The following is a 26,046-nucleotide window of genomic DNA, read 5'->3' as shown; positions in this document are numbered from 1 at the left end:
AATATGTTTTTGTTAAAACTTTTACAATGGTTCTAGTTGTATGTGAGTAATATGATATGCATTATACTGTATATTTCACTAATACTAGTCATTTTTCAACATCATCTAAGTAAAAGTGAATGTCACAAGAAGTAAAGAACTATTTACTAATTATATTTCCATAACATTCTCAGTAACACTCTATTTGTTATAGGTTTCCTGCTTTGATGTCAGTTTGTAGTTCTCTCCGCAGGCTACTCGGTGGGTTCAGTGGTGCGCTCACTAAGTGAGATCCGTGAGGAGGCGTGGCATGTGCCAGGCTTCCAGGTGTTGACATGGTTGGTGCCACACCACATCCACATTCCACAAGTGTACTTCCTTTTGCTAGCGCTTCTGTTGGGCCAACCTGTGAAGAATGTACAGAACAACACCAAGGTAAGCACTTGTGTACTAATGTGTTAACAAAACTGTTTTTTTGAGTCTCAGTTTCTTTATGTGTGCCTGATTTGATTTTCGGAAGAATTGTTGTCATTTTAAGGCTGTGAAAAAGTTACATTTTCTATTTCTTATTTTTGGTTTGCAGAATAGATTAACTGCTGCTTTGAGAGTATGTTGTCATATCAACTTTCACTTCCACTGATGTTTGTAGAAAACGTGACATCCACAAGTGGCAAGCAATTAATGTAGAGACATTTATTAAAAAATTTATTTGCTTCTATTTCAGCTGGACCTTGATTCTATTTGGACCTTTGTATTTGGGGTACCTGCCAGCCAGTGTGCCACCACCATCTCTGGCCGTGTGTCCCTGTGTCCTGAGGCAGCCATTGCCATCCTGACCATGGTTCGTGCAATGCTCAACCAGGAGGATAAAGGGTCAGTACTATTTTGATAAGTCTTCTCTTCCCTTTTACAAGTTGACATTTTTATCCTTGTCTATCTTGAACTATTTTTCTTTCAATTTATTGTCTATTTATTATATCTTGAGGGTCTTCTTTTTTCTATGCAGGGATTTTCTTTCCCATGAAATCTTTCCATTTTCTTTCTGCTGACTGATCTATTAGTCCACTATATGAATAAAGATAAATGTAAGTGTCTAGGTTTTGTAGTTGTTGCATCTTGAAAGTATTCATAAATCAAAATTACACATTTATGTAGAATACAGAATATATATATGTAACTTTCTTTATAAACTTAGGTTTGTGAGGCCCATTGAATAAATATCAGAGAAGTTTTGAAAGTGTATTGTTTTTTGTGAAACATTTGATATTATTTATGCAATATGATTTATCATTCAGATTTGTTTTTAGACCATTGCATGATGAATGGTAGCTCTGCATTGAATCTCATGCATGCACATCCTGGCATTAGCTTATGTGCCTTTATGGTTATTATTTTGCTCTAACATAGATGGCTTTTTTGATTAGTTGATTTAAATGTAGTGTATTTTTGCAAGAGCCATTCATTTGTCAGCCACTTGTGTACCAAGGAAGATACAGGATGAGATTTTGAGGAAAAATAAAGAAAGTAAGGGATTTGATAGATAACTTGCACATAAATGTGTACCTCAGTAACAACATCACAGAACAAATATCTATCCTTGGGTTTGGTTATTGACAAAGTGAAAAATCTGCATAGTGAATAGAAAAATAGAATAATCCATGGAAGTTGTTATGGAGAATTTGTACACCTTAGGTGCACTTCATACTTCTTCCATGCCTAGTATTTTTATTTATATAATTGTAATAGAAAATAGTATTTCTAAATGGTAAGTGTTTTGCAAATTACATGAAGAAGCTTGTACTTCATTGGACTAGAAATGCTGGAACTGCCATGTTTAACTAGATCTGCATTGGTTGATTCAAGTAAGTGAGGAATATGCTTATTTTTCTTTTCTTTCTTTCTTTTTTTTCATAACCATTTTTTTTCCATAGAGACCTATGGCAGTTTTGTTGAAGATCAATCAGAAAGCTTTCTTGTGAGTAACTTAAGTTTAGGAATTGTTACCTATTAGTGGGATATCGTGGCTGTTGTTGAGAAAGCTTGGGGATGGTGTTCTGTGCATGAGTGGATATCCTAGCAGCCTATGGGTGTGTTGCAACCTTTGGTGTTATTCTTGTTGTGAGCATCTGCTAAAGTCTCCTCAGAGCATCAAAGGTTTCTCTGATACAGTGGTAACTTGTGGTGCAAGTGTCCCTGACTATGAATTATTTGCAGTATGGTTAACAAATAGTACAATGAAATGCTCCATTGAAGTCTTCATGCTTCTATTGTAATTTGTTTAATTTGAACTAAACTTACATTACAAGTTAAAACTCATAAAAACTTCCTCAGCATATAAGTACCTGGCTATGATCTATTTCTGGTTGAAGATTAAGAGGTTTAGTTTAACTGCATTGCTCTAATGCAGTGTTGCTTATGGTTTCTTTAGTAATGATAATAACAATGATGATAACTAACAGTAATATCAAATGGCATTTTGATGAAGCAGTGATGACACTGAAACTGCACATTGTATTATGGATACTGAAAAATATGATAAGGAAAATTAGGAGTTAGGTTTGCTTGCTTTCCATCACTCTCAGTCAGCACTGTGTAATCATTTTTTTTTTTTTCTAATGTAGGGAAGAGGGCCAACCAAGGGCAAAAAAAAGAAAGTTAAAAAGAGCGACCTTGACAGAAGCCATACTGGCGATCAGACAGAAGATTGTGAAGTGACAGATGTTTGAGAATCTACCTATTCAGGATAGATTCAAAAACTTTAGACAAGCAAGAGATTAAAGCTATAGGACGGTAGTTTGAGAGGTTAGAATGGTCACCCTTTTTAGGAACAGGCTGAATGTAGGCGAACTTCCAGTAGGAAGGAAAGGTAGAAGTCGATAGACAAAGTTGGAAGAGTTTGGCCAGGCAAGGTGCAAGCATGGAAGCACAGTTTTTGAGAACAATAGGAGGGACCCCATCAGATCCATAAGCCTTCCGAGGGTTTAGGCCAGCAAGGACATGGAAAACATTATTACGAATAATTTTGATTGTAGACATGAAATAGTCAGAGGGAGGAGGAGAGGGAGGGACAAGCCCAGAATCGTCCAAGGTGGAGTTGTGAGCAAAGGTTTGAGAAAAGAGTTCAGCTTTAGAGACAGAAGAGATGGCAGTGGTGCCATCAGGATGAAATAAAGGAGGAAAGATGAAGAAGTGAAGTTATTTGAGATGTTTTTGGCTAGATGCCAGAAGTCACGAGGAGAGTTTGAGTTTGAAAGATTTTGACATTTCCTATTTATGAAAGTGTTTGGCAAGTTGAAGAACAGACTTGGCATGATTCCGGGCAGAGATATAAAGTGCATGAGATTCAGGAGATGGAAGGCTCAAGTACCTTTTGTGGGCAACCTCTCTATCATGTATAGCACGAGAACAGGCTGAGTTAAACCAAGGTTTAGAAGGTTTAGGTTGAGAAAAAGAATGAGGAATGTACACCTCCATGCCAGACACTAACACCTCTGTTATGCGTTCAGCATAACAGAGGGAAAATCAGCATAATACCTCCTCAGCTCCCTCCAACTGGCAGAGGCAAAACGCCAGAGGCACCTTCACTTTGGGGGATCCTGCGGAGGGATTGGAGAAATAGGACAAGATACAGAAATGAGATTGTGATCGGAGGAGCCCAACGGAGATGAAAGGGTGACAGCATAAGCAGAAGGGTTAGAGGTGAGGAAGAGATCAAGAATGTTGGGCGTGCCTCCTAGACGGTCAGGAATACGAGTAGGGTGTTGCACCAGTTGCTCTAGGTCATGGAGGATAGCAAAGTTGAAGACTAGTTCACCAGGGTGGTCAGTGAAGGGAGAGGAAAGCCAAAGCTGGTGGTGAACATTGAAATCTCCAAGAATGGAAATCCCAGCGAAAGGGAAGAGGGACAGAATGTGCTCTTTAGAAGTTAAGTAGTCGAAGAAATTACTATAGTCAGAAGAGTTAGGGAGAGATAAACAGCACAGATGAATTTAGTTTGAGAGTGACTGTTAAGTCGTAGCCAGATGGTGGAAAATTCGGAAGACTCAAGAGCGTGGGCACGAGAGCAAGTTAAGTCGTTGCGTACATAGACGCAACATCCAGCTTTGGAATGAAAATGAGAATAGAGAAAGTAGGAGGGAACAGAGAAGGGCTACTGTCAGTTGCCTCAGACAGCTGTGTTTCAGTGAGGAAAAGAAGATGAGGTTTAGTAGAGGAGAGGTGGTGTTCCACAGATTGAAAATTAGATCTAAGACCATGAATGTTGCAGAAGTTATTGTAAAAAAAGTTGAGGGAGGTGTCAAGGCATTTGGGGTCATCAACAGGAGAGGTGTCCGACCTGGGGACATTTTGGTCCCTCCCAGAGGGGACTCCGAGGCGTTGTTTATTTCGGGTCCCATTTTTTCTTATAAATTTTGATTTGGAGTGAAGGGTGTATGTGTGGTAAGTGCATGTAGTTTTGTGTGAAGAAGGAGCGTTGTCATTAGAGGGTAGGCTGTGACTACCCCCTTGAGTTGTGAGACACAAAGGGAAACATTCAGCGAGATCACAACTAGCTTTAATGGAAGGTTCACAGCACCCCCTGAACTAGTGCTATTAGATCTCACTGGGAGTAAGTTATTGTTTCGGTAGGTGTCTACTACCTCCTCCTACTATGTGTCTTTTATATAATGTATCATTGTTATTTGTTTGAATTTTTTTCATTCTGCATTGAATAGGTAAATTTATTTTGTTAACTTTTTTTTGTGGTGCAGAATGGATTAATGATTTTTGTTTCCCATGGAAATCTGGTTTAGTTATGAACTCTTTTTTTAAGTTAGATGTGACCTGAAATAAATCAAACCCACAGCTCAAGATACCACTGTACTCTATAATTTGAGCTTGATATGCAGCATATCAGTTGTGATGCAGTGCTTAATATTTGTACTGTATTTAGGTATGCACTGTTTTCATATTTGCTTTTGCTTCTGCCTTCTTGTAGCTTGTTAGTAGTTGCCACCCATTTGTGTACAAATAGCTTCAGAGTGCTGGATTAATGGATTGCCTGGTGTAAGCTGATATTGGCTGGTTTTGGGAACATTTTCATGAAGAGAAAAGTATTTTATAATTCATATAGAATGTATACATATTTTTCTTTCTTCTTTTTTTGTATTTTTAAGTTTTCCTTTGTTTCCTTAACAGAAAGTACTGCAGACCATGCAAACGGTCCTTATCCATGTAGGTACTGTTGTGTTGTAATTTTTCAGTGATGTGGAACTCTAAATAAAGTTGGGAGGCTTCACTTCAGCATCATCTTGTAGGAAGGAGTGAGTCCATCTATTATTAGCTTGAAAATTCTGAATTATGTTTACTTTTGTACATTCTTAGTCACATGTCACAATCACTGTCCTCTGACAGCTCCATCTTAAGATGGGTTTCACATCACAGTCACTGTCCTCTGACAACTCCCATCTTGGGGTGGGTGGGTTACACGCCACAGTCACTGCCCTCTGACAACTTCGTCTTGCAGTGGTCTGTGCACCTTCACGAAGGTCAAAAGCTCAAAGTTCTTTAGAGTTAGACTTGTCATTTCATGCTTCCTGATAGTTAGTCAGAGAGATGGAGATAATGATGCTAAGCAGAATTGAAATGATGATGCTTCAGAGATCTGAATTTGATCTTGATAATGTAAATGTCACAGTTAATGACCAATAGGTATTAAGATACCTTATGTTATTACCAGGAGAGCAGTCTGTCATGGAAATATTTATGGTCACCCCTCTGAAATAAGGACTTTTATGCTAGTAATAGCAGTCAGCTGTTGTCACTGAATTGTTATGTGTGTGTAATTTGGCTCTTGTCATTATTGTATGATTCTGAAAGTTCATCTCTGTGGTTAGAGTCACATGAGAAAAATGTTGCTAGACAAAATTTGCTGGAAGGAGCAGATGGAAAAAAGTAAAATTTCAATGGCTTTAGATCAGGGAGGTCCTGTCTTACAAATTTGCTCGATATCTTAGAATATATTACCAAGGAGTTAGATGATGGAAATAGCATAGATGTTATATATCTAGATTTTAGCAAGGCGTTTGATAAGGTACCACATAGGAGGCTAGTGTACAAATTGAGACTACATGGGATAGGGGGTAGGTTAGTTGATTGGATTAGTGAATGGCTTTCTGATAGGAAACAGAGAGTAGTATTAAATGGGGCAATGTCTGAGTGGAAGGAAGTGGTTAGTGGGGTACCCCAAGGATCAGTGCTAGGACCTCTTCTTTTCTTGGTGTACATTAACGATTTAGATATAGGAATTAGTAGCAAAGTATCAAAGTTTGCAGATGATACTAAGATAGCATGTGCAGTACAGGGTGAAAAGGACAATTACAGAATACAACGAGACCTGGACAGGCTGATAGCATGGGCAGACAGGTGGCAGATGGAGTTTAATTCTAAAAAGTGTCAGGTTATGCATTTAGGTAAAGACAACACAAACTTTAACTATGAGATGGAGGGATGTTGGCTAGAGGCAGTAGAGGAAGGAAAGGATTTAGGAGTAGTGATAGACAGGACTATGAAATTTTCAAAGCAATGTTTAGAAGCAAGAAATAGGGCAAATAGGATCCTGGGTTTTATAAATAGAAATGTTAGTTATAAAAGTAAGGAAGTGGTGCGTAGCTTATATAATTCCTATGTTAGGCCCCATTTAGAGTATTGCATACAGGCCTGGTCACCCCACTATAGGCAGGATATCAACATGTTAGAAGCAGTTCAGAGAAGAGCAACTAGGATGATACCAGCATTAAAGCGCCTGGAGTATAGAGATAGATTAAAGGAATTAAACATGTTTTCATTTGAGAGGAGATGTATAAGAGGGATATGATAGAGTTATTTAAAATGTTCTCAGATACAAACTACATAGATGTGAGATCTTTCTTTACCTTAGAGGAGGGAAGTAGGACTAGAAATCATGGCAGGAAGATTAGAAAGCAAGGCTGCAGGTTAGATATAAGAAAATATTTCTTTAGTCATAGGGTGGTAGACTTCTGGAATGCATTGCCAGAGACGGTTGTAAATAGCACTAGTTTGACAATGTTTAAAAACAGATTAGATAAGCACTTAAATTTATTAGATTTATAATTATGTATAGCGCTGCATGATAGTTTTTATAAGAAATTTACTATAGTTAAACAAGACATGATCCCCATGTATGGGGATCATAGATTGTAGAGGAATTCGCTGCAGGACTTAGCCCTGTTAATGGGCCAAATATTTAGAATTAGTATATAATGTATTGTGTACTTGTAAGTGTATCTTTAAGTACTGATGACGAGGTCGCTGTGCGACTGATACAGGATAACCTAGATGGGCCCTGGTGGCCCTTTGTTATCCTATTATTTATGTTATGTTATGTTATATGTTATGCTGTCAGTCCAATATGAGGGTATACTTATAGTTTGTAGGCAATGACCATGAAATGAGAGATATGAACTCACTCTTACCTCATAATCGTACTATACTGTATATGTGATCAAAGAGAAAATTTTTTTGAACTGGCATTTTGTACTTTGAAATTTGTATGGAGTTCAGTTCCACATCACTGATGTTGCATGTCCTTTGGTTTTGTTAATTTTTATTTGTTTATTTATTTTTTTTGTTTACATGTATATATTTATATATATGCATATTTGATTTAAGTTATTTCTCTGAAAACAACATATCTTTAATTTCATTATGTTGTGGTTTTGAATGAAAAAAATTAACTTGTGCTAATTTTAATATCTGGATGTTCTTTGGATTACAATCCAAGTTTTGATGATTGCTATTTCATATATAAAGAAAATGTCTAACTTCTTTATTCCTTTGTGTTTTGCTTCTCATTGCGCCACAGAAAGGAACTCCCAGACTGGTTGCAAAGCTATCCAATAACACTCATCCAGTTTCTTCGGTTCTTATACCAACAAAATGGTGACTTCCTCCCAGTATTTCTCTCTGGAGATGTGCTGGCAGCCCTTGCATCCACTCTCTTTCCCTATGCCACCTCCTCAGAACCTCAGAGTCTCACCTCTCCAGACGATGAGAAGGTAGGACGTGGCTCCTTGGCGGGATAGTTTTATTATTTGAAAGAAAATCACTTGTTCGGTTCTGTTTTGTTAATAGATCTACAAACAAAAAGAAATTCAATTCTCTGATGGTACAGGGAAGTACATTTTAAAAGCATAACCTGCATAACATTTTTTCCTGCTTTTCTGTTAGGATAACTGAGATATTAAATCATATTCAGTGCTAAAAAAAAAATCTTTCAATGGTAAAGTTGATGAATTTGATTTGCAGTGTCATGGAATTCCTCTCATGATAATAATTCAAACAGTCTGATCTCAAGTTTATCACAGTTCAAGATGACAAATAAAGTACATCAGGTCACAAGTATAAGAGTATGATGTATGATTCATCCTCTACTTCCTTCAACACATGTTAATAGTAGTAGTAGTAGTAGTAGTAGTAGTACAATAGTGTCAAAATTTTTTTTTCCCTCTCTAATTTGTTGATGTATACAATTTAATGTGATGTATCTACAGCTTGTGGGGGGTGATGTGGTAATGGTACATGGAGAAAATGATGGAGCACTCACCAACCATCCAGCCAAGCAGCAGGTGGTGGACTTCCTGAAGAATTTGGTAGTGGACTCCCTGTCTTTGCCACCAGCAAGCAAGACTCCACACACCATTGACCTGCTGCTGGAGGTAATGTTGTGTGTCAACAGAGAGTGAATGGTTAAGGGGATAGATATGCAACACCTGATGGGTTGAAATGCAAAACTGTGCTTAAAATGTTCCTGCATCATAGATGTCTATTTACCAGCAAAGTTTGAACATTAATTGAAATACAGGCAACCCCCGCTTAACGAAGGGGTTACGTTCATAGAAAACCCTTCGTTAAGTGAATTTTCGGTAAGCGAACCATTTATAACAAGTTTAATCCCTGACTTGAGCTTCCATTGAGAGTAAACAAAGCGAGAGGGCATCATAGTACAGTAAAAGGTTTAATGAAAGTAAAAATGACGAAGTTAAACATTTAAGCAGTTTTATTTAAGACTAAGTCATTATAATGTACACTAATGTATGTATGTAAGTAACTTTATAATGTTGATGATCTTAAATTTATGAAGGGAGGGAGAATGGAGCAGGAAATACACTAACTGGCAACCTGTTGAATGTAAACAAAGGGCGCATCATTGTACCGCATACAAAACTTATGTACCACATTTCCACAGGGCTTTTCATTTTATTCATTACAGAGTCACGAGTTCAGGTGGTTCTTTTAGCTTACAAGGAAGATATGATCTCACTAGCCTTCTTAATAGAGTCTGCTGACTTGAAAATGGTAGACAGTAGATGGAGTCAAGCCATGGTGGCGAGCAATACTATTAGTTTTCTTGCCTCTCTCGTGTCTGTGATTAATATTAATCCAGCTTCACTTTGAGAGTAAGAGACTTCCTGGTCTTCTTAGCAACGCTAGGCGACATTGCAGGGTGTTTTGGTGGCATGTTGAGTGAGGGAAGACAAGCTGCTACTGACGCTGTTATTGTTTTAAACTAGGTGTGCGTGTTGTCCACGAGAGGTGCTGGTGTATTCAAAAGCCTGTCGGCTTGCGTGATACGGCAGGGCTTTCAAACTTGGAAAAAATTACCTGGATAAAATTTTGTTAAAGCAAGTTTAGTGTTTGTTAAACGAGCAGATGGTAGTAAAAGGAAACCTTTGTTGTAGCAAAATTTTGTTGTGTGAACCTTCGTTTTAAGCGGGGGTTGCCATAAGATGTTGCTTACCTCCTTAAGGATCTTATCTTGATATTGAATTAAACTGATGGTTTTAAAGTAATGATTTTACATATATTATACAGGCCACTCCAGAAAACAGCAGTGAAGTGCAAGTGTGTGAGTTCCAGACACAACTTTTGGGCACACTGATGGAACATTTGTTGGATGCAGACATTCTCATAGGGGAGGGAGCAGCCTTACCTGTGGTAGCAGGTGGCTCCATCCAACACATTGCTCCTAATGTGTTCTATCTGGCTGCCAGAATTGTAGACAAGCTATGGGCTGGTGAGCTTTAAGTTCCTTGGGTTTAGGTTTCATTAATTACAAAGCTGTGATTTGATATAATGCACATATTGACAAGTTGGGTTACAGAATCACCAAACTCCCTTGCCAGCATATTCTCAATTTGCAGGTGTATTCAACAAGGACCCTCATGAAGTCTTTGATTTCATTATCAAGCTCATCTCCCAGGCTAAGCGAAGAGCATCAGGGATCAATCTTGAGTCAATCTACCACTGCCTCAACCGTACCATTCTATACCTGTTGTCTCGACCTACCGACTCCATTGCTGCCCAGATGTCCATACTGGAAGGATTGCACAAACTTACCACCCACAGGTTTGCCGTATGATATGATGTAATATTAATTTAATAATTCTTCATTGATAACAGCAGGTGACTGTAATCCAGTAACAGGAACATGATTGGTCTCTTATTTTGTACTGACCATAACATGTATATAACAGAAGGCTACAGGCAGAAGTGACATTCTGGTTAGTCTTAAAGTGTCTGGTCACTACGCCAGATCCCATTACTAAGATTAATTGTAGGAAATAAACTAAGAACATTAAAAACTGAGGGATTCCCATCTAGTTTTGCCTTAAAAGCAATATCAGTCAAGGCACGTGTAAACTGATTTAACATTCTCAGAAATGTAATGTGATGCTTCTCTGTGAGTTTAATGCCAAAAATCTTAGTGAGCATTTGTTTTGTCATCTCTTATTTTCTAATGTATACCCATTTGCTTCCACAGGACTGTTGTGTTTGGGGCTGGGAACCATGAGCCAGAATTTGTTGCCTGTCTTACTTACTGCCTTCTTCAGCTGACAGCTGATCTCAAAATAACGTAAGTTTTTTCCAATTTCCTCAGAGCCCATTTATTTTCTTTTTGTTGGAATATTTCAATGCTTATTTACTGATATAAACTCATCATAATGCAGTTTTTACTCCCTTTCATTCCAGGACAGACACAACCAACCGATCTGTATGGCACATGAACCCAACAATTGAGAGTGTAGGTGGAGGTGAGAGTGAGGAGAGCAGGACAGAGAGTCTCACAGGTAAGGAGGGCAGTGTGCGGGACTTTGCTGAGGCAACAGCCACTCAGAGTCATAACCTGATGATTACTGCAGCCACCAGAGTCTGGGAGGAATTGTATATCACCAAAAAACCAGCCATTGAGGAGGTTAGTAAGAATGCTCTTTTTATGTGAATGAATTATGATTTATAAAAGAAATTTACTTTCTAAAGATTTGAACTGCATCCTTGGCAATAGTGGCTTCATAACTTTTTATAGGGGGATTCAAGTTGACCTTTCTTGGAACAGTAGGTGTTGAAGTGAGCCAAGTATGAGGCTACACATAATTTTCTTACGAGTGAATAGGAATTACTGTATTAGTATTTCTTTAGGTTCAGTTGGTGTTACCACTGCTTCATTTTGTGTAAAGTTCAGAACTTATTTTCCCTCTCTTCTTGAACTATTATGTTTAGATTTTTACACAAGAGAGTAGACACTACTACACTCTTCCCTGAGACTTTGGTAGTCTCTACCCTCTCAAGTGTAGTAACCATGATATGCTATGTAAGGTAATTTGGAGTGTTCCATGGCCAGTGTCTCTTTTTAAGATGCTGCATAACTCTTACAGGTGTACAAAGTATCTTTAACTGCTGGCAGCGGCAAGGCACCTGATCTAGCCTGTGTGAGAGACTTGGTGAATGAAGCATCTCACCGCCTCTGGTTAGCCTTCCTAGAGGGAGAAAAGAAGCAATACTCACGTCTGCCCTGGGAAATCCCAACTCAGATCCAAAGTGTTACCAATGTAAGTAATATTATTATTACTATTAGTATTTGCATGAAAATGACAACAAAAACATCAGCATTTAAGATACTGAGGGTAGTAAGTTAAGGGAAGAGTACAAGGAGGTAGAGGTGTTTAGGGGGAACAACATTTATTACTAAAAGATACTTGACATGGAGTGATAAAAGAGATGCTGTGTAGTGTAAGCATTTAGAAGAGGAAGTGATTGATTAGCGATTTTTTTCAGTTTTAGACGTGAAGCCTTGATGTGAAAAGTGAATTTTATGTACATGTTTAGTCATTCCAGTTTTTCCCTTTCCTTTTCTCTTATGTATTCCTGAAATATCTTTGACATTTTTATCTTTTTAACTTCCTCTCCTCTTAATATTAATTTTCACATATTCACTCAGTGTTTTAAGTGATGTAGCATTAATTTTCTGAAGCATTCCATATTCCCCATGGCATGCCCAGAAGCTGCAAAAGGTGACGGGAGGCCTGACCAGGCTGGCCTCGCGTACCAAGGGGCGCCGGGAGGACAGCATTGTGACCCGGAAAGTCGCTATACCAATGGCTGATGTCCAGATGGCTACCTTCACCCACATCTCTATTATTGGTGACCTTGTTGACCTCCAGTACAGACAACACTTGCAGGTCAGTTATTTGCTTTCATCTTTTGACACGCACATGGTACTCACCTATAATCTCTCCTGCACAAAGTACTACATAACTTGTAGTATCTGCATAATTGTATACTGTATGATAGGGCCTGAATTACACTTATTTGCATTACTCCACTCCTTCAGTTGATGCACACTTTTACTAGGCACTACTTTTTCATTTAGTTTATTCTACTTCTATAGAGATTATTTTCGTTTTGCTGTTCACTCTTCAGAAACAAAAGCACATGACAAGCTATGTATGGGAATCGTGGCAGCGTTGTGAGCGTGAGCTGACAAAGGAACGAGGATTGTGGGGACCCATGAAGGGTTCACATTTGGATAAGTGGATCCTAGATGCCACTGAGGGACCTTGCAGGATGAGGAAGAAAATGGTGCAGAATAGACTCTTCTACAAGCATTACCCCTACAAACCACACACTGAAAACCCAGAATGTGTAAGATATTAGTTTACTTTGTTATGATCAGTAAAACAGATCAGATAGACAGTCAGAGTGAAGGAATGGCAATTTAGGGATGGTAAATAGAAGGCAGAATAACAGAGAACTGAATGGAGAGATTAAGTAAAAGGTTTAGTCAGTATTGACAGACAGGTAATTATGTATTAGTTAAGATGTGCAAGGAATCTTTTGTAACAATTTCTTATAATTTTGCTTAAGATCTCATATAAAGAAGCTGTGAAGCAAATATTTTTGTAGGATAACTTTTTTCTTATATAATTTTGTATTTTGTATTAACTAGCCATAGAAATGCCCTTTCCTCTGATTAAGGTTAGAATTATTCAGATTCCTATCTACTCAGTTATTATTGACTTGTAAAGTTTGTTGTCTTGATTGATTTCATTCACCACAGAGACAACTCAAGTACAAAGTAGCTTCAAGTTTTGACAGCAAGGAGTTTGCAGAAAAAGAAAGGCCTGAGGGTCTCTCTGACACTGATATGCGGGACAAAGAACTAGTCATTGAAGAGGAAACCACCAACTTGGATGCAGCAGACAGCTTTGCTGGCAGAGAAGTTGGAGATATAGGTAAATTTTATCATAACTGAAATGTAATTGTGCCATCATCATCATCATCATCATCATCATCATCATCATCATCATCATCATTATAATATGAGTGAAAACAGTTTTCTTCCCTGGAAGATGCACTATACACAGGTATAGGTACTGTGCGCATAAGTATTGAGCGCAGAAAGTACCGTGTGCGGCAATTGCAAAAAAGTCAGGTGGTACATAGTGCGCCTTGAATAGGTACGCAACACGGCACACACAAGGTGACGGTCAGTTGTGAAGTAGCGCAGCTCTGCCCACACATCCCCGCTCGCCGGTACCTATTAACCACTCTATGTACTGCACCTATGTAGTGTGCTCCATAACCACCCCACATAAAGGCAGAAATAAGCCAAGATAAGTGTTACTGTATTCTTTTTCACTTAGTTTTTGATAATTTCAAATTGATTTCTGCAATAAAAAAATAATTATGGGTCAGGATTGAGGTGAAAGACAGTTCTGAATAGAACAGGGCTGTGCAGTAAACTTTGTGAGTTTCTTTCTTGCAATCAGAATTAATTTATGTAAGAGTGGCACTGGTCTAAGGCAACAAAAACAAAAAGAAAAGACTCACCTAGATGAACGTTTGAAAAGAAGTAAGCCAAATGAATAATTGTTAATTCTATAATTTTGTGTTGTAGCAAGTTTTTGATTGAATCATTATAAGGAACAGATTTTTATGATTTGTTGGATGAATTTTATTTACATCACATCATGCAGATAGTGATCTCATCTTACATAATTTCATGAAGCTGATTTATCAAAAAGTACTTCATATCATGCTTTTTCTATCCTTCCTTGACAATGTTACTCCTTTGGACAGACATGAAGGGACTTCAGGGAGCAATAGTGAAGACAGGTGGTCCCAATAGCCGGCCAGCTTCTGATATTGAAGATGATAGTGACTCACTGGATGTTGGGGAAGTGGTGGGTCAGGATGCCACAGCTCCAACAGATGACTCCCAGAACCCAGACAACCAGACCCTTCTCAGGCTCTTGGACTATGGAGAGAAAGTGAGTAAGGGAAGGAGTTACACCACCTGTCTAATGTTTTAATTTATTTTCTGGAGTTGATGAGACAAAATGCATTTGACTCCATCCTGACTTTAGGATGATCCTTTAGTTAGGCTACGGGTGGAACACACCTATATGGAATGAAGTATACTCTCTACATGGACAAATAAGGCCCTTTTATAGAGTTAACAACTAGGGTTGAAAGGATGAGAAAGGCTGATGAAGATGACTCAGAGCATCTAAATAGAAGCTGTTTTAGCGAGAGATGAGATGTGAAATTTCTAGCTCAGATTATAAGTAAAGGGCAGACCAAGGATGCTTAGTGTAGCAGAGGAGGAGGATTATCTGCAAGGTTGTGTTGAGTTGATAGATGGAGGATTTAAGTTTTTTTAGGCATTAAACAATATTAAGTTTGTTATGCCTCAATAGAAAAAAATGAGAGAGATAAGGAGTCATTTGTTGTATAAGCCCCTTTGTCTGAGGCACCTCCTGGCTTGTGGGGTCCTGGGAAGGAATTGGAGTGATTGAACAAGATACAGATATAAGTTTGTGATCTGAGGAGCCCAATGGAGAAAATAGAGTGACAGCATAAGCAGAAGGATTAAAAATAGCAAAAGGTCAAGAATAGTGAGGAATACAAACAGTCTCTTCTGTACAATTTTTTTTGTTTCAGATCAGCCACATGTTCCGATGTGCAAGGATACAAGGATTGGACACCATAGAAGGCCTCTTGCTCTTTGGCCGAGAGCACTTCTACATTGTGGACAGCTTTACTTTGCTTAAAAGTCGAGAGATCCGAGACATTGCTTCCTTGCCGGAAGGTTCCCATGAACCCATCGTGCCATCCACTAGTCCCCGAACCAGTCAGGAGCAGCATGCATGTTCCAAGTTCCATTATGATGAAATCAGAGAAGTCCATCAAAGAAGGTTAGTTGCATCTCTTATTGAAAACATGTAAAATGATTTGTTATTAATTGGTTCTTTTCTAAAAGTCTTTTTTTTTTCAGATACCTTTTGCAACCAATTGCATTGGAGATATTTTCATCTGACGGAAGAAACTATTTGCTTGCATTGCCTCGCAAATTGCGCAACAAAACATATCAGAGGTTTGTTTCACACTGAAATTATAGTTTTAAGCCACTATGAAAAGTAATCCTTTCTCATAACAAACTATTGATTTGAAAGCTTTTGATTTGTATGTCCTTGAAAAGATATAATCTTCAAATAGGATAAATAAGCACCTTTTCTTAATTTTGTCTGTGAACAGATTGCTGATGGTGTGCACTGGGCTGGCAGACAATGCCCAGCAGTCTGTAGAGGGCCAGCGGCGGTCAGCCAGTGTGGAACAGGCCGGTGGTCTCTTCTCCTCAATCATCGGAGAGACTTCTGTCACACACCGATGGGTGGTGAGTACAATGGATGCCTATATAAAGGCCATCATGGAATATATGAATCATTTCAAAATTTTATGAAATAAAGTTTAACATCCCTGGGAATATCATTTGGTTTAATAGAGCAATGAAAAATTTTTCATAGTTTTGTCAATTTTTTTCCAAATATGTACATGTGAAAGTAACAGATCTCTCTAAGATTGACGGGGTATATATGCTCTGCCATATTTCTAAACATTAGCTCTATTTTGATATCGCAGTTCACGTATATCATTAATTGAGGCTGTACATGACTTTGCCTCCTCAGCGTGGTGAGATAAGCAACTTCCAGTACCTGATGCACCTCAACACATTGGCAGGACGATCATACAATGACCTTATGCAGTATCCCATTTTCCCCTGGGTGCTGGCTGATTATGCCTCAGAGGAACTGGATCTTGTCTCACCTGCAACTTTCAGGGATCTTTCTAAACCAATGGGGGCCCAGGTAAGTTCCTTTACTCTTGTGGGAAAACATAATTTTCACAGGTGAACAGTTTAAATGATCACTGCCTCGTTAATGTAAGAATAGGATTTTATAATGTCATATTATAGCATTAGATAATTTAGTAAAGCTTTTCTTGATGCTAAATTTAACTTTTGACTGATAATGTGCATATTATAGGAATAAATTTCTATACATTGGATCACAATACTGAAATTCTGTTGTTAATGGATTTTGCATGGCATTGTAGACTCCAGACAGGTTAGAGCAGTTTGCCAAGAGGTACCGTGAGTGGGATGATCCATCAGGAGAGACTCCACCATATCATTACGGAACTCATTATTCTTCTGCCATGATTGTATCTTCCTACCTGGTGCGCATGGAACCCTTTACGCAGCATTTCCTTCGTCTCCAGGTATCATCACATGATTGGTTGTTACTGATCATTTCAAGTGACTACCATTAGTCCCAATTTAACCTGATAGCATATCACTAGGAGAAAATGTTAAAAGTTTGGAACTTTATTGAAATGAGTTTTTAGACAAAAATATCTTATAAATATATGCCTTATTCTCAGATGTTATGGTCCTAAAGAATAGTTAATCTAGGGACTTGAACTATCAGTTGGTACTGGTGGGTGAAAGTGAAGTATGTGTTGCCAGTGGTACTGTTAGAAGTGTTTCTGATTGTTGTGTTTGTTGCAGGGCGGCCACTTTGATTTGGCGGACCGGATGTTCCACAGCATGAAGGAGGCGTGGCACTCGGCCTCACGCAACAATATGGCTGATGTGAAGGAGCTTATACCAGAATTCTTTTATCTGCCTGAATTTCTTGTTAACTCAAATAGATTTGATCTTGGTAAGTTTAATGTAGCTATCTATACTGTTCTTATTTTCAGGATAATTCCTTTGTGCATCACAACTGTAATTACTATTTAAAGTTGACATTGATTTTTTAAGGTTTAACCACATACCTCTAATTGACACACACACACACACACACACACACACACACACACACACACACACACACACACACACACACACACACACACACACACACACACACACACACACACACACACACACACACACACACACACACACACACACACACACGTAAGTAATGTGCACTTTTGCTTTTAGTTCTGAAATGAGATCATGTATTGTATAAATGACAATGTTACAGCAACAAGTGGGCAAATATGTGTTACATCCAGGGCAAGAAAAGAAATTTGATGTAAGGCTTAGTTTGGGATATAACAGATGGTAAAATTAGTAATGATGCTTAGGTTGGAAACATAACAGGAAACTCTGCTACATTGGAAAGATAATGACAACAGGTTGATAATGAATTATTGTATTTATGGCTCAGGGTGTAAGCAGAGTGGGAAGCAGCTGGATGATGTGGTGTTGCCACCCTGGGCTAAGGGGGATGCCAGAGAGTTTATCCGGTTGCATCGAATGGCTCTTGAGTGTGACTATGTGTCTGCACACCTCCATGAGTGGATTGACTTGATCTTTGGCTACAAGCAGCTTGGCCAGCCAGCGGTGGAGGCAGTGAATGTCTTCCATCACTTATTTTATGAAGGCAATGTGGACATCTACAAGTGAGGATCATATGATAATCATATTATTAAAGCTGCCATTTTTTCCAGTAATGATCAACATTTTATAATCATTCAGGTGTCTTCATTTGTAATTTGTTTATATTATTTTAATGAAATGCACCTCAAAGTTCAGCTTTATTATTTTCTTGCTCCATTTGTATTATGTTTTAATGATTCATTTTTCATTAGACTATTATTTTGCCTTGGTGTTGCTAGTACTTATAAGAAGATCCTGCACTTAAAACTCTTTTTTTTCTTCTAGCATTGATGATCCTCTAAAAAAAAATGCAACAATAGGATTCATCAACAATTTTGGCCAGATCCCTAAACAACTGTTCCGCAAACCCCACCCTTGCAAGAAGCTCTCTGGCCAGCGCACTTCCATTATTGATGCTGGACCACTCTCTCAGGCTCCTTCCGTAACTCCTATAGAAAAAGTCTTTTATCAGAACCTGGATAACCTAAGACCTTCAATGCATGCAATCAAAGGTGAGTAAAGTGCTTCTTTGACACTGAGTCACACCAGATGCTCTGGAGTGTAAACTTAAAAGGGCAATCTGCATCAACTAAGCGTTTCAGAGAGTTTGAGGGCACATTTTTATAGAATGACTTTGTAAGGAACACGCATATCATTATGAAATTTTGCCACAGTGTATTTGACACCCTCCCCTAATATCCCAATGTGTCATGAATCGTAAACAGTATATAATAATGGCACTTCTCCCTATAAAAATAGGAGAAAGTCACTTATCCCTCACGAAGAAACGGACAAGTGGTGAGAGAGAGAGAGAGAGAGAGAGAGAGAGAGAGAGAGAGAGAGAGAGAGAGAGAGAGAGAGAAGGTAGGGGAATACATAGACAGGGAGAGGAAGGGAGGGGAGGGGAGGAAGGGAGTGAAATATGGGGAGGGGGATGGAAGAGAGGGAGGGTAGGAGCAGGGGGAGGGACTATGTGGGTGGAGCTTGTTACTATGTCACAGATAGTACTACGTCACCATTTCTCACCACTTGCCCGTTTCTTCGTGAGGGATAAGTGACTTTCTCCTGTTTTTATAGGGAGAAGTGCCATTATTATATACTGTTGACGATTCTTGACACATTGTGATATTCGGGGAGGGTGTCAAGTACACTGTAGCAAAATTTCATAATGATATGTGTGTTCCTTACAAAGTTATTCTAGAAAAACGTACCCTCAAACTCTCTGAAACGCTTAGTAGTTGTTAATGGGATGATTCTCTCTGTAGTATCATTGGTCATAAAGTAGAATGAGAGATGAATTGCCACTTAAGTTATTACTCGTACTGATGTGTTTATTTGCCTATCTAGCAGGCTGACACCACCCTAAGCAGGCTAGCTGAGATAAGATAAGCATACATTTAAATTCAGGATTACAGTCACATATTTTTCTTTGTGTCTTATTTTTATATGAATTAAAGGTTACATGCAGGTATAGTGCATGTACCCACCTTATGTGAAGGTTGCATGCAGGTAGAGTACATGTACCCACCTCAACCTTTATTGCACATTGCCTGGAGAAGTCAATTGTGTGGGTCTATAGTTATTAGAGGAAACCTGTCATACAGCACCATCTAATATAAGATCAGGACTTAAAGCTCTTGGATTTAAATATCAGCTTGAAGTGAGAACATTAATGTTGATTCAGGTATTCATGCTTCTAAGATTTGTATAGATATTTGAATGAATTTTTAATCCTTCATTATTTGTATGTATTGCAGAAGTGAAAGGAGCAGTTGGTCAGATCATTGCTCAGGACAAATTAATATTGGCTGTGGAGCAAAATAAGACACTAATTCCTCCCACTTATCAGCGGTTTCTGGCATGGGGCTTTGCTGACCAGAGGTAAGAGAAAGATTGAGTCCTGGCTGTGAGATACAGACTGAAAATGTTTAACACAAAGTAAATCCTTGCTTTGCTGGATCAGTTGGACTAAATCCCAAACCCATATATCTTATAATCCAAATGGAAATGTTTGTATGCCCCTGGCCCTGTACCACACCCAAACTCATTCAAACACATACTGTCACTGAAAGCATAGTATGTTATAGTATTACTGAATAATGAAAATGCTTAGTAATAATCATACAGTACAGGATGCTGAAGTTTAAGGGCTGCCTAGAAGTACAAGGGCCAAAGTACAAGGTAAACAGAGAAATGCATGCCAGTGAATCATTAACTTCCATGGACTGGGAGAGGAAGGGAGTTAGGGGCTTACTTTTCATGTAACTCTTACAAAAATTTTGGCAAATTTTTTAAATTGTCGCATTTTTCGGACAAGGAAAACTGTATCTAGTTTTTCCATGCTTTTCACTACAAGTTGTTCCTTTTGACATTGATTCTTTTAGATATACTAAACAGCTTGTAATTATAAAGGTTGGATTGAGTCAAACCTCTATTGTTAAGAATCTTAGTTAATACAACCCTGTATGTGGTGGTTGAGGGTGCTGCATTGCACTCTGGCCTCTACATATGGCTGAATGCCTGTCTCATAAAGTAGATAAGATCTGTGTCCAGATGGCTGAAAGTGTGTGATGTAAGTGGTAATCTGATTCATTAATGTCAGACTTAGGGTTTACACATGTGAGAAAGAAGTGAAGATCACAAAGTCTCTCATGGAGGGATGAATAAGGTAAGATGAATATGATAATGATAATAATATAATGTAAATAAAAAAGATATTAAACTTTCAGCTTGCGGATTGGTGGATATGAGAGCGAGCGAGCTGTGCTAGTGAGTGAGACGCCACAAAATGGGGAGATTCTTGCTGCTGTGTGTCCCAATAACAAGACCATCATCACTGCAGGCACCTCTACTGTATGCTTGCTGCTTTCCATGTTTCCTTTAGTATGCTTACTTCCAACAAAGACGCATTTTTTTTTTTTTTTTTAACCTATTTGCAGTTCTCATTTCCTTTACTAAAGTAAATTGTCAAAAACACAAATACATATACATAGGCTTATGCACATGTCCTGTGTCTCCATAGATGTAGTTAATCACCCAAGCTGTGTAGTACACCACAAACTGATGTTCATATCAGATTTGTATTGTAGTTATTTCATTCATAATCTTTCACAATTAAGTAAATGACATACAATTTCTATCAGATTATGTAGATGAATAATTGAATGATAAATTTAAGAATTTAATAAGAGAAATTGGTTTTATTTTCTGCTTTTAGGTGATCAACGTTTATGAAATCATCAAAAGGCAGTTAGTTCAGAAAAAGATCCTTTATGGGCATTGTGATGGCATCACTTGCCTGGCAGCCTGCAGTGCTTACGGCCTGTTGGTGTCTGGCTCTCGGGATCGTTCAGCCATTATCTGGGACTTGGCACGTCTGGCTTATGTCCGTCAGTTGGCTCCTCATCAGGCACCTGTGGCTGCTCTGGCGATCAATGAGCAGACAGTAAGCGCAGCAGCAGCATTTTGTTAGTCAACCGTTATTGCTGGAATATATCGAAATTAATCATATATATTTGTACATTCGTACATTTTTGCTGTAGGTAAGTCTGTAGGCATTTGTGATGGCAAGCTTCCTTTCACGCATTAATCTCGTAGGGTGACATTGCCACATGTGCTGGCACCTGGCTGCACGTGTGGAGCATCAATGGTGCGGCTGTGGCTACTGTCAATACTGCCCTTGGTGCTCATTCACCCCAACAACAAATTCTGTGTGTGTCGTTCTCCACTATGCATGAGTGGGATCCCAACAATGTGATAATGACTGGGTCTTCAGATGGAGTAGTCAGGGTGAGTAGGTGTCACATACCAAACTACATTTGCTGGCTTTCTTTTTTGTTGTCTCTTTTTTCCTCCTTTCATGAAAATTTCATGAAGAGAATTTATATATTTCAACTATCCATGGTCAGTCTGAAAACTTTGTTGAAATGTATTTGGAGATAATGGATAAAATTTCAAGTGTCACATTTCCATACTAAAGGCTATGATTAAAAAAAAAATGAATTTGGCCAATGCTTTAGTTAAGAATGAAAGGTCATTTTATTAATCCACTGGTCTGCAATTTTGAATTCTCGTAATGAAATGCAGGAACAACACGAAAATATGGTGCAGCAGTAACATGGCAGGTATTGTGTTGCAGATGTGGAGTATTGAGTATGTTCAAGTTCCAGCCAATGAGTCCGCACAGTCCACCGCCACCACTGCCCCATCTGCTGCAGAGGAGGATCAGACCACAGTCTCCAAGGATAGCACAACAGGTAGTCTTTCTCCATGATTGTTTGTTAATGGTTGTATTGTTTTATTGATGCCATAACTGAAAATATAAGAAAGTATGTTTTGGACCAAGTATTTTATTTTCAGCTGTTAATTCACTGTGCATTAAAGGGAATTCAATTAGTGGATGACAGTGTGGGATATTTGCATAATATTGAACATAACATAATTATTTTATCATCGTTGAATAATTTTTAGAGGAATACTTGTTGACTGAATACACATTAGTAGCAAGAATATAGATTCTGAAGTGGTGTTTTTGTATCACTTGAATGTCACTGAACCATCATACAGGCGTGAGTCATGCATGTTACACAACCACATCAACTTTACTTAACCAGAACCTTAAAAGGAAGATCCTTTCTAGAATGATTGAACTATGTTGATGCAATTGTTTTAAAGTTTTATTTGAATTAAGATGGTAATTAATGTTGAATCATAATGCATAGTTATTGCAGGTGTCTGTCAAAGTTCCAAGTCCCTGCAATCCCCCAGTAGTCAGTCTCCTTCGCACACAATTCAGCCAGGACATCTGGCAAGGGCTCGAGACGTAGTGCGCCGTCTTTCCACTGTAGAAGATTTTCCACAAGGTGATGAAGAGAACATAAAAAATTATGTGAACTTTTTTACTTCATCCTTCTCAATCTTTTCTCTAAATCAGTCACCAGTGCAGTATCATTGCAAACACCAGGTGACTGAAGTTTTATTCTCTGTCATTAGGCATCAACATTCACCAGATATAAATCTTTAGTAATATTCATGAATTTATCATCTTTCCAACACCATCTGCTCGTCATTCAACAACCAAAGACACATCACTCATCCTCTTTTTGTTTAAAATCGTTTGGTTTCTGGCATGACTTTCTGGTATAGGAAGACAGCTGACCAAGGTTATCAAGGCTCCCTTCCTCAAGGTTGAGTGCATTATTTCATGAGTTTTTCTGCACAGATGCATCACATGATGAGCATTAGGATCACCATAGCCTTGTGTCATGAATTTGTCTTATTTCTTTGTTTTTTTCTCTCTCCAGGATTGCTGACCAAGAGTGTGAGTGAGAGCAGTTTATCAGAGGAAGGAGAAAGTGATTGGGAAGAAAATGAGAAGCATGAGCAAAATGAAGAAGATATTAGCACAGTTGACTTGGAGTCATACACTGTGATTCCTTCTCATCCTACATTAATGACCAATCAAGAGGAGATGGAAAAGGAGGAAGAGGAAAACAAAGCTGCTGCTGGGCAGGTTAGTGACACAAAGAGACTCAGACTCTGGTTAAGTCCAGTCCTTCCATTCCACCTTTTTTATATCAGAATAGAAGACTATGTATGAATCCTTTACTGTTTAGCAAATAATTAAACCATGTTAACTTTAAATTTTACATTTTTACAAGGCAGAAGGATAAATTGATGGAATAGTGGTGACAATAATAAATATAATAACTCTACAGGAGACGTTGCATGGAAGCAAGACTGAAAAGGAAAAACGTCTGTTGCACCGGCAAGTGGCCATGTCTGTCTCCAGTGCTAGCACACATAGTATGGATTCTACCCCGACAAAGTCTTTGGAGGCTCAGGATGACATAGTACTCAGAAGAAGTTCCCATTATCCCAAGGGTAGGTTTATATATAATGATTGATGATAGCTTGAGTCATACCATCCTCAAGAAACCCATATGACAAAACTACAGTTGGGAATAAGGTCCTAATTTGTCAGGTAGTGTTACCTTCACCATGTGGCAACACCTGTCATGATTTCCTAGTAGTACATACTGCATGTAAGTTGTCAGGAAGATTGAACTCTAACTCTTTGGTGCCAGGTGTTGCCCGTGCAATCAGCACCATTGAAAGAGCAGCCTCTCACACCCATGACCATCGCCTCCAAACAAGTAAGAGTGAGACCAGCCTGGCTGACAGTGACACCTTTGTACTGATCTCAGACTCTGAAATTCAAGAGGCTCAGAATCAGCAAGCCAAAGTGCAAGAGGCCAGGAAAAAGCTCCCCAAAAATCCCCTAATGCCAGGTAATTAGTTGCCCATTTATTTTCATAGCAAATTGTACAATTCATTTTAAAAGGTACCTTAATTTGATTATAGATTTAGTTTTCTGGGATATGAGTAGATATGCAATATTTTATACATTTACATAATGTAAGCAACTGAAAAGTAAAACATTAACTTTAGTCCTTCTGTAAGTGATGTCGTTTAAGGTATGCAAATCAGGAAATGATGATGAAGCAGTCAAACATGCTGATGTTTTTGTAGTGTATTTTGTAATGTGATACATGAAGGTTGTTGTGCACCAGGGATGAAGTGGGAGTGCCAGCTGGTATTCCGCAGCAAATTGACCATGCATACTGCCTACGACCGTCGGGACAACACTGAGCCGGCCTCTGTCACAGCGCTTGCCATCTCAAAGTTAGTAAGAATGATATATATATATATATATATATATATATATATATATATATATATATATATATATATATATATATATATATATATATATATATATATATATATATATATGTGTGTGTGTGTGTGTGTGTGTGTGTGTGTGTGTGTGTGTGTGTGTGTGTGTGTGTGTGTGTGTGTGTGTATTTACCTAATTGTATTTACCTAATTGTATTGTACTGGGTTCGAGCAGGGCTCATAGTGTCCTGTCTCCATATCTCCATTTATCTAGTTTTTCTTTAAAGTTATGCACACATGTGCTGCGACAATTTCCTTATCCAATGCTTTCCATTTTTCCACCGTTCTGTGTGGAAAACTATTTTCCAACATCCTTCATCATCCTGATCTTTTTTTTTTCATCTTCTCTTGTCCTTCCATCTTCTTCCACCAACAGCACCAGGTCTTCTTTGTCTATTTTTTCAATATAATTTACTATATTATACATTGTTATTAGGTCCCCACGTTCTCTTCTATCCTGTAAGGTTGGCAGTCCCATTTCCTTCAGTCGTTATTCATATGTGAGGTCCTTTAATTCCGGCACCATCTTTATAGCAATCTTCTGTATCCTTTCCAGTTTTTCTTGGATCTTTTTTAGAGTGCAGAGACCATACCACTGCTACATATTCCAGCTGTGTGTGTGTGTGTGTGTGTGTGTGTATGTATGTGTGTGTATAGGTGGATGAAGAGCTCATGTTTGAGAACCATAATTGCATGAAACAAGTGATGCACAATGACTCCATGAGAATGTTGGGTGAAGAAGAATCTTGTGATTGATAGTGATACTTCCGTTTTTGCAGAGATCATCGAACTGTATTGGTTGGTGATGCGAGAGGGCGAGTGTTCTCATGGAGTGTTCCTGATCAGCCTGGTCGTGCCGTGGCAGACCACTGGGTGAGAGACGACGGCAGTGATGCATGTGCCAACTGCCAGGTCAAGTTTAGCATTTATGAGAGGCGGCACCACTGCAGGAACTGTGGCCATTTATTCTGTTCTAAGTGAGTTGCTTTGATTGCACATGATATTTGTTGCTTAAAGTCTCTCTCTCTCTCTCTCTCTCTCTCTCTCTCTCTCTCTCTCTCTCTCTCTCTCTCTCTCTCTCTCTCTCTCTCTCTCTCTCTCTCTCTCTCTCTCTCTCTCTCTCTCTCTCTCTCTCTCTCTCTCTCTCTCTCTCTCTCTCTCTCTCTCTCTCTCTCTCTCTCTCTCTCTCTCTCTCTCTCTCTCTCTCTCTCTCTCTCTCTCTCTCTCTCTCTCTCTCTCTCTCTCTCTCTCTCTCTCTC

The 26,046-nt window shown here is 38.6% G+C and overlaps 1 protein-coding gene across 7 annotated transcripts in view; it reads left to right on the top strand.

The window, feature by feature from the left end:
• The window catches only part of LOC123499559 (WD repeat and FYVE domain-containing protein 3-like), a 53,357-nt gene that overhangs the window by 19,652 nt on the left and 7,659 nt on the right, over positions 1–26,046 (top strand). The window contains exons 31-63 of one of the 7 annotated variants that reach the window (XM_045247678.1): positions 233–414; positions 704–852; positions 5,158–5,193; positions 7,844–8,036; positions 8,532–8,696; positions 9,853–10,054; positions 10,182–10,386; positions 10,802–10,894; positions 11,011–11,233; positions 11,694–11,867; positions 12,318–12,497; positions 12,739–12,960; positions 13,376–13,550; positions 14,398–14,588; positions 15,262–15,515; positions 15,596–15,694; positions 15,856–15,994; positions 16,287–16,466; positions 16,714–16,878; positions 17,168–17,321; positions 17,838–18,072; positions 18,335–18,561; positions 19,807–19,930; positions 20,779–20,902; positions 21,267–21,494; positions 21,647–21,838; positions 22,188–22,305; positions 22,771–22,911; positions 23,353–23,561; positions 23,767–23,932; positions 24,136–24,339; positions 24,622–24,733; positions 25,567–25,764. In XM_045247678.1, coding sequence (XP_045103613.1) covers positions 233–414; positions 704–852; positions 5,158–5,193; positions 7,844–8,036; positions 8,532–8,696; positions 9,853–10,054; positions 10,182–10,386; positions 10,802–10,894; positions 11,011–11,233; positions 11,694–11,867; positions 12,318–12,497; positions 12,739–12,960; positions 13,376–13,550; positions 14,398–14,588; positions 15,262–15,515; positions 15,596–15,694; positions 15,856–15,994; positions 16,287–16,466; positions 16,714–16,878; positions 17,168–17,321; positions 17,838–18,072; positions 18,335–18,561; positions 19,807–19,930; positions 20,779–20,902; positions 21,267–21,494; positions 21,647–21,838; positions 22,188–22,305; positions 22,771–22,911; positions 23,353–23,561; positions 23,767–23,932; positions 24,136–24,339; positions 24,622–24,733; positions 25,567–25,764 — 5,659 coding nt within the window. Of the gene's footprint in view, positions 1–220; positions 415–703; positions 853–5,157; positions 5,194–7,843; positions 8,037–8,531; positions 8,697–9,852; positions 10,055–10,181; positions 10,387–10,801; positions 10,895–11,010; positions 11,234–11,693; positions 11,868–12,317; positions 12,498–12,738; positions 12,961–13,375; positions 13,551–14,397; positions 14,589–15,261; positions 15,516–15,595; positions 15,695–15,855; positions 15,995–16,286; positions 16,467–16,713; positions 16,879–17,167; positions 17,322–17,837; positions 18,073–18,334; positions 18,562–19,806; positions 19,931–20,778; positions 20,903–21,266; positions 21,495–21,646; positions 21,839–22,187; positions 22,306–22,770; positions 22,912–23,352; positions 23,562–23,766; positions 23,933–24,135; positions 24,340–24,621; positions 24,734–25,566; positions 25,765–26,046 lie in introns of all 7 variants that reach the window. The other 6 variants (XM_045247677.1, XM_045247676.1, XM_045247679.1 and 3 more) reach the window with 6 other exon arrangements.

Source organism: Portunus trituberculatus, chromosome 50 (assembly GCF_017591435.1).
Source record: "Portunus trituberculatus isolate SZX2019 chromosome 50, ASM1759143v1, whole genome shotgun sequence".
In the NCBI taxonomy this organism is placed as follows: domain Eukaryota; kingdom Metazoa; phylum Arthropoda; class Malacostraca; order Decapoda; family Portunidae; genus Portunus; species Portunus trituberculatus.
The sequence above is the reverse complement of the archived record's forward strand: the minus strand, read 5'-3'. Positions and strand labels throughout refer to the sequence as shown.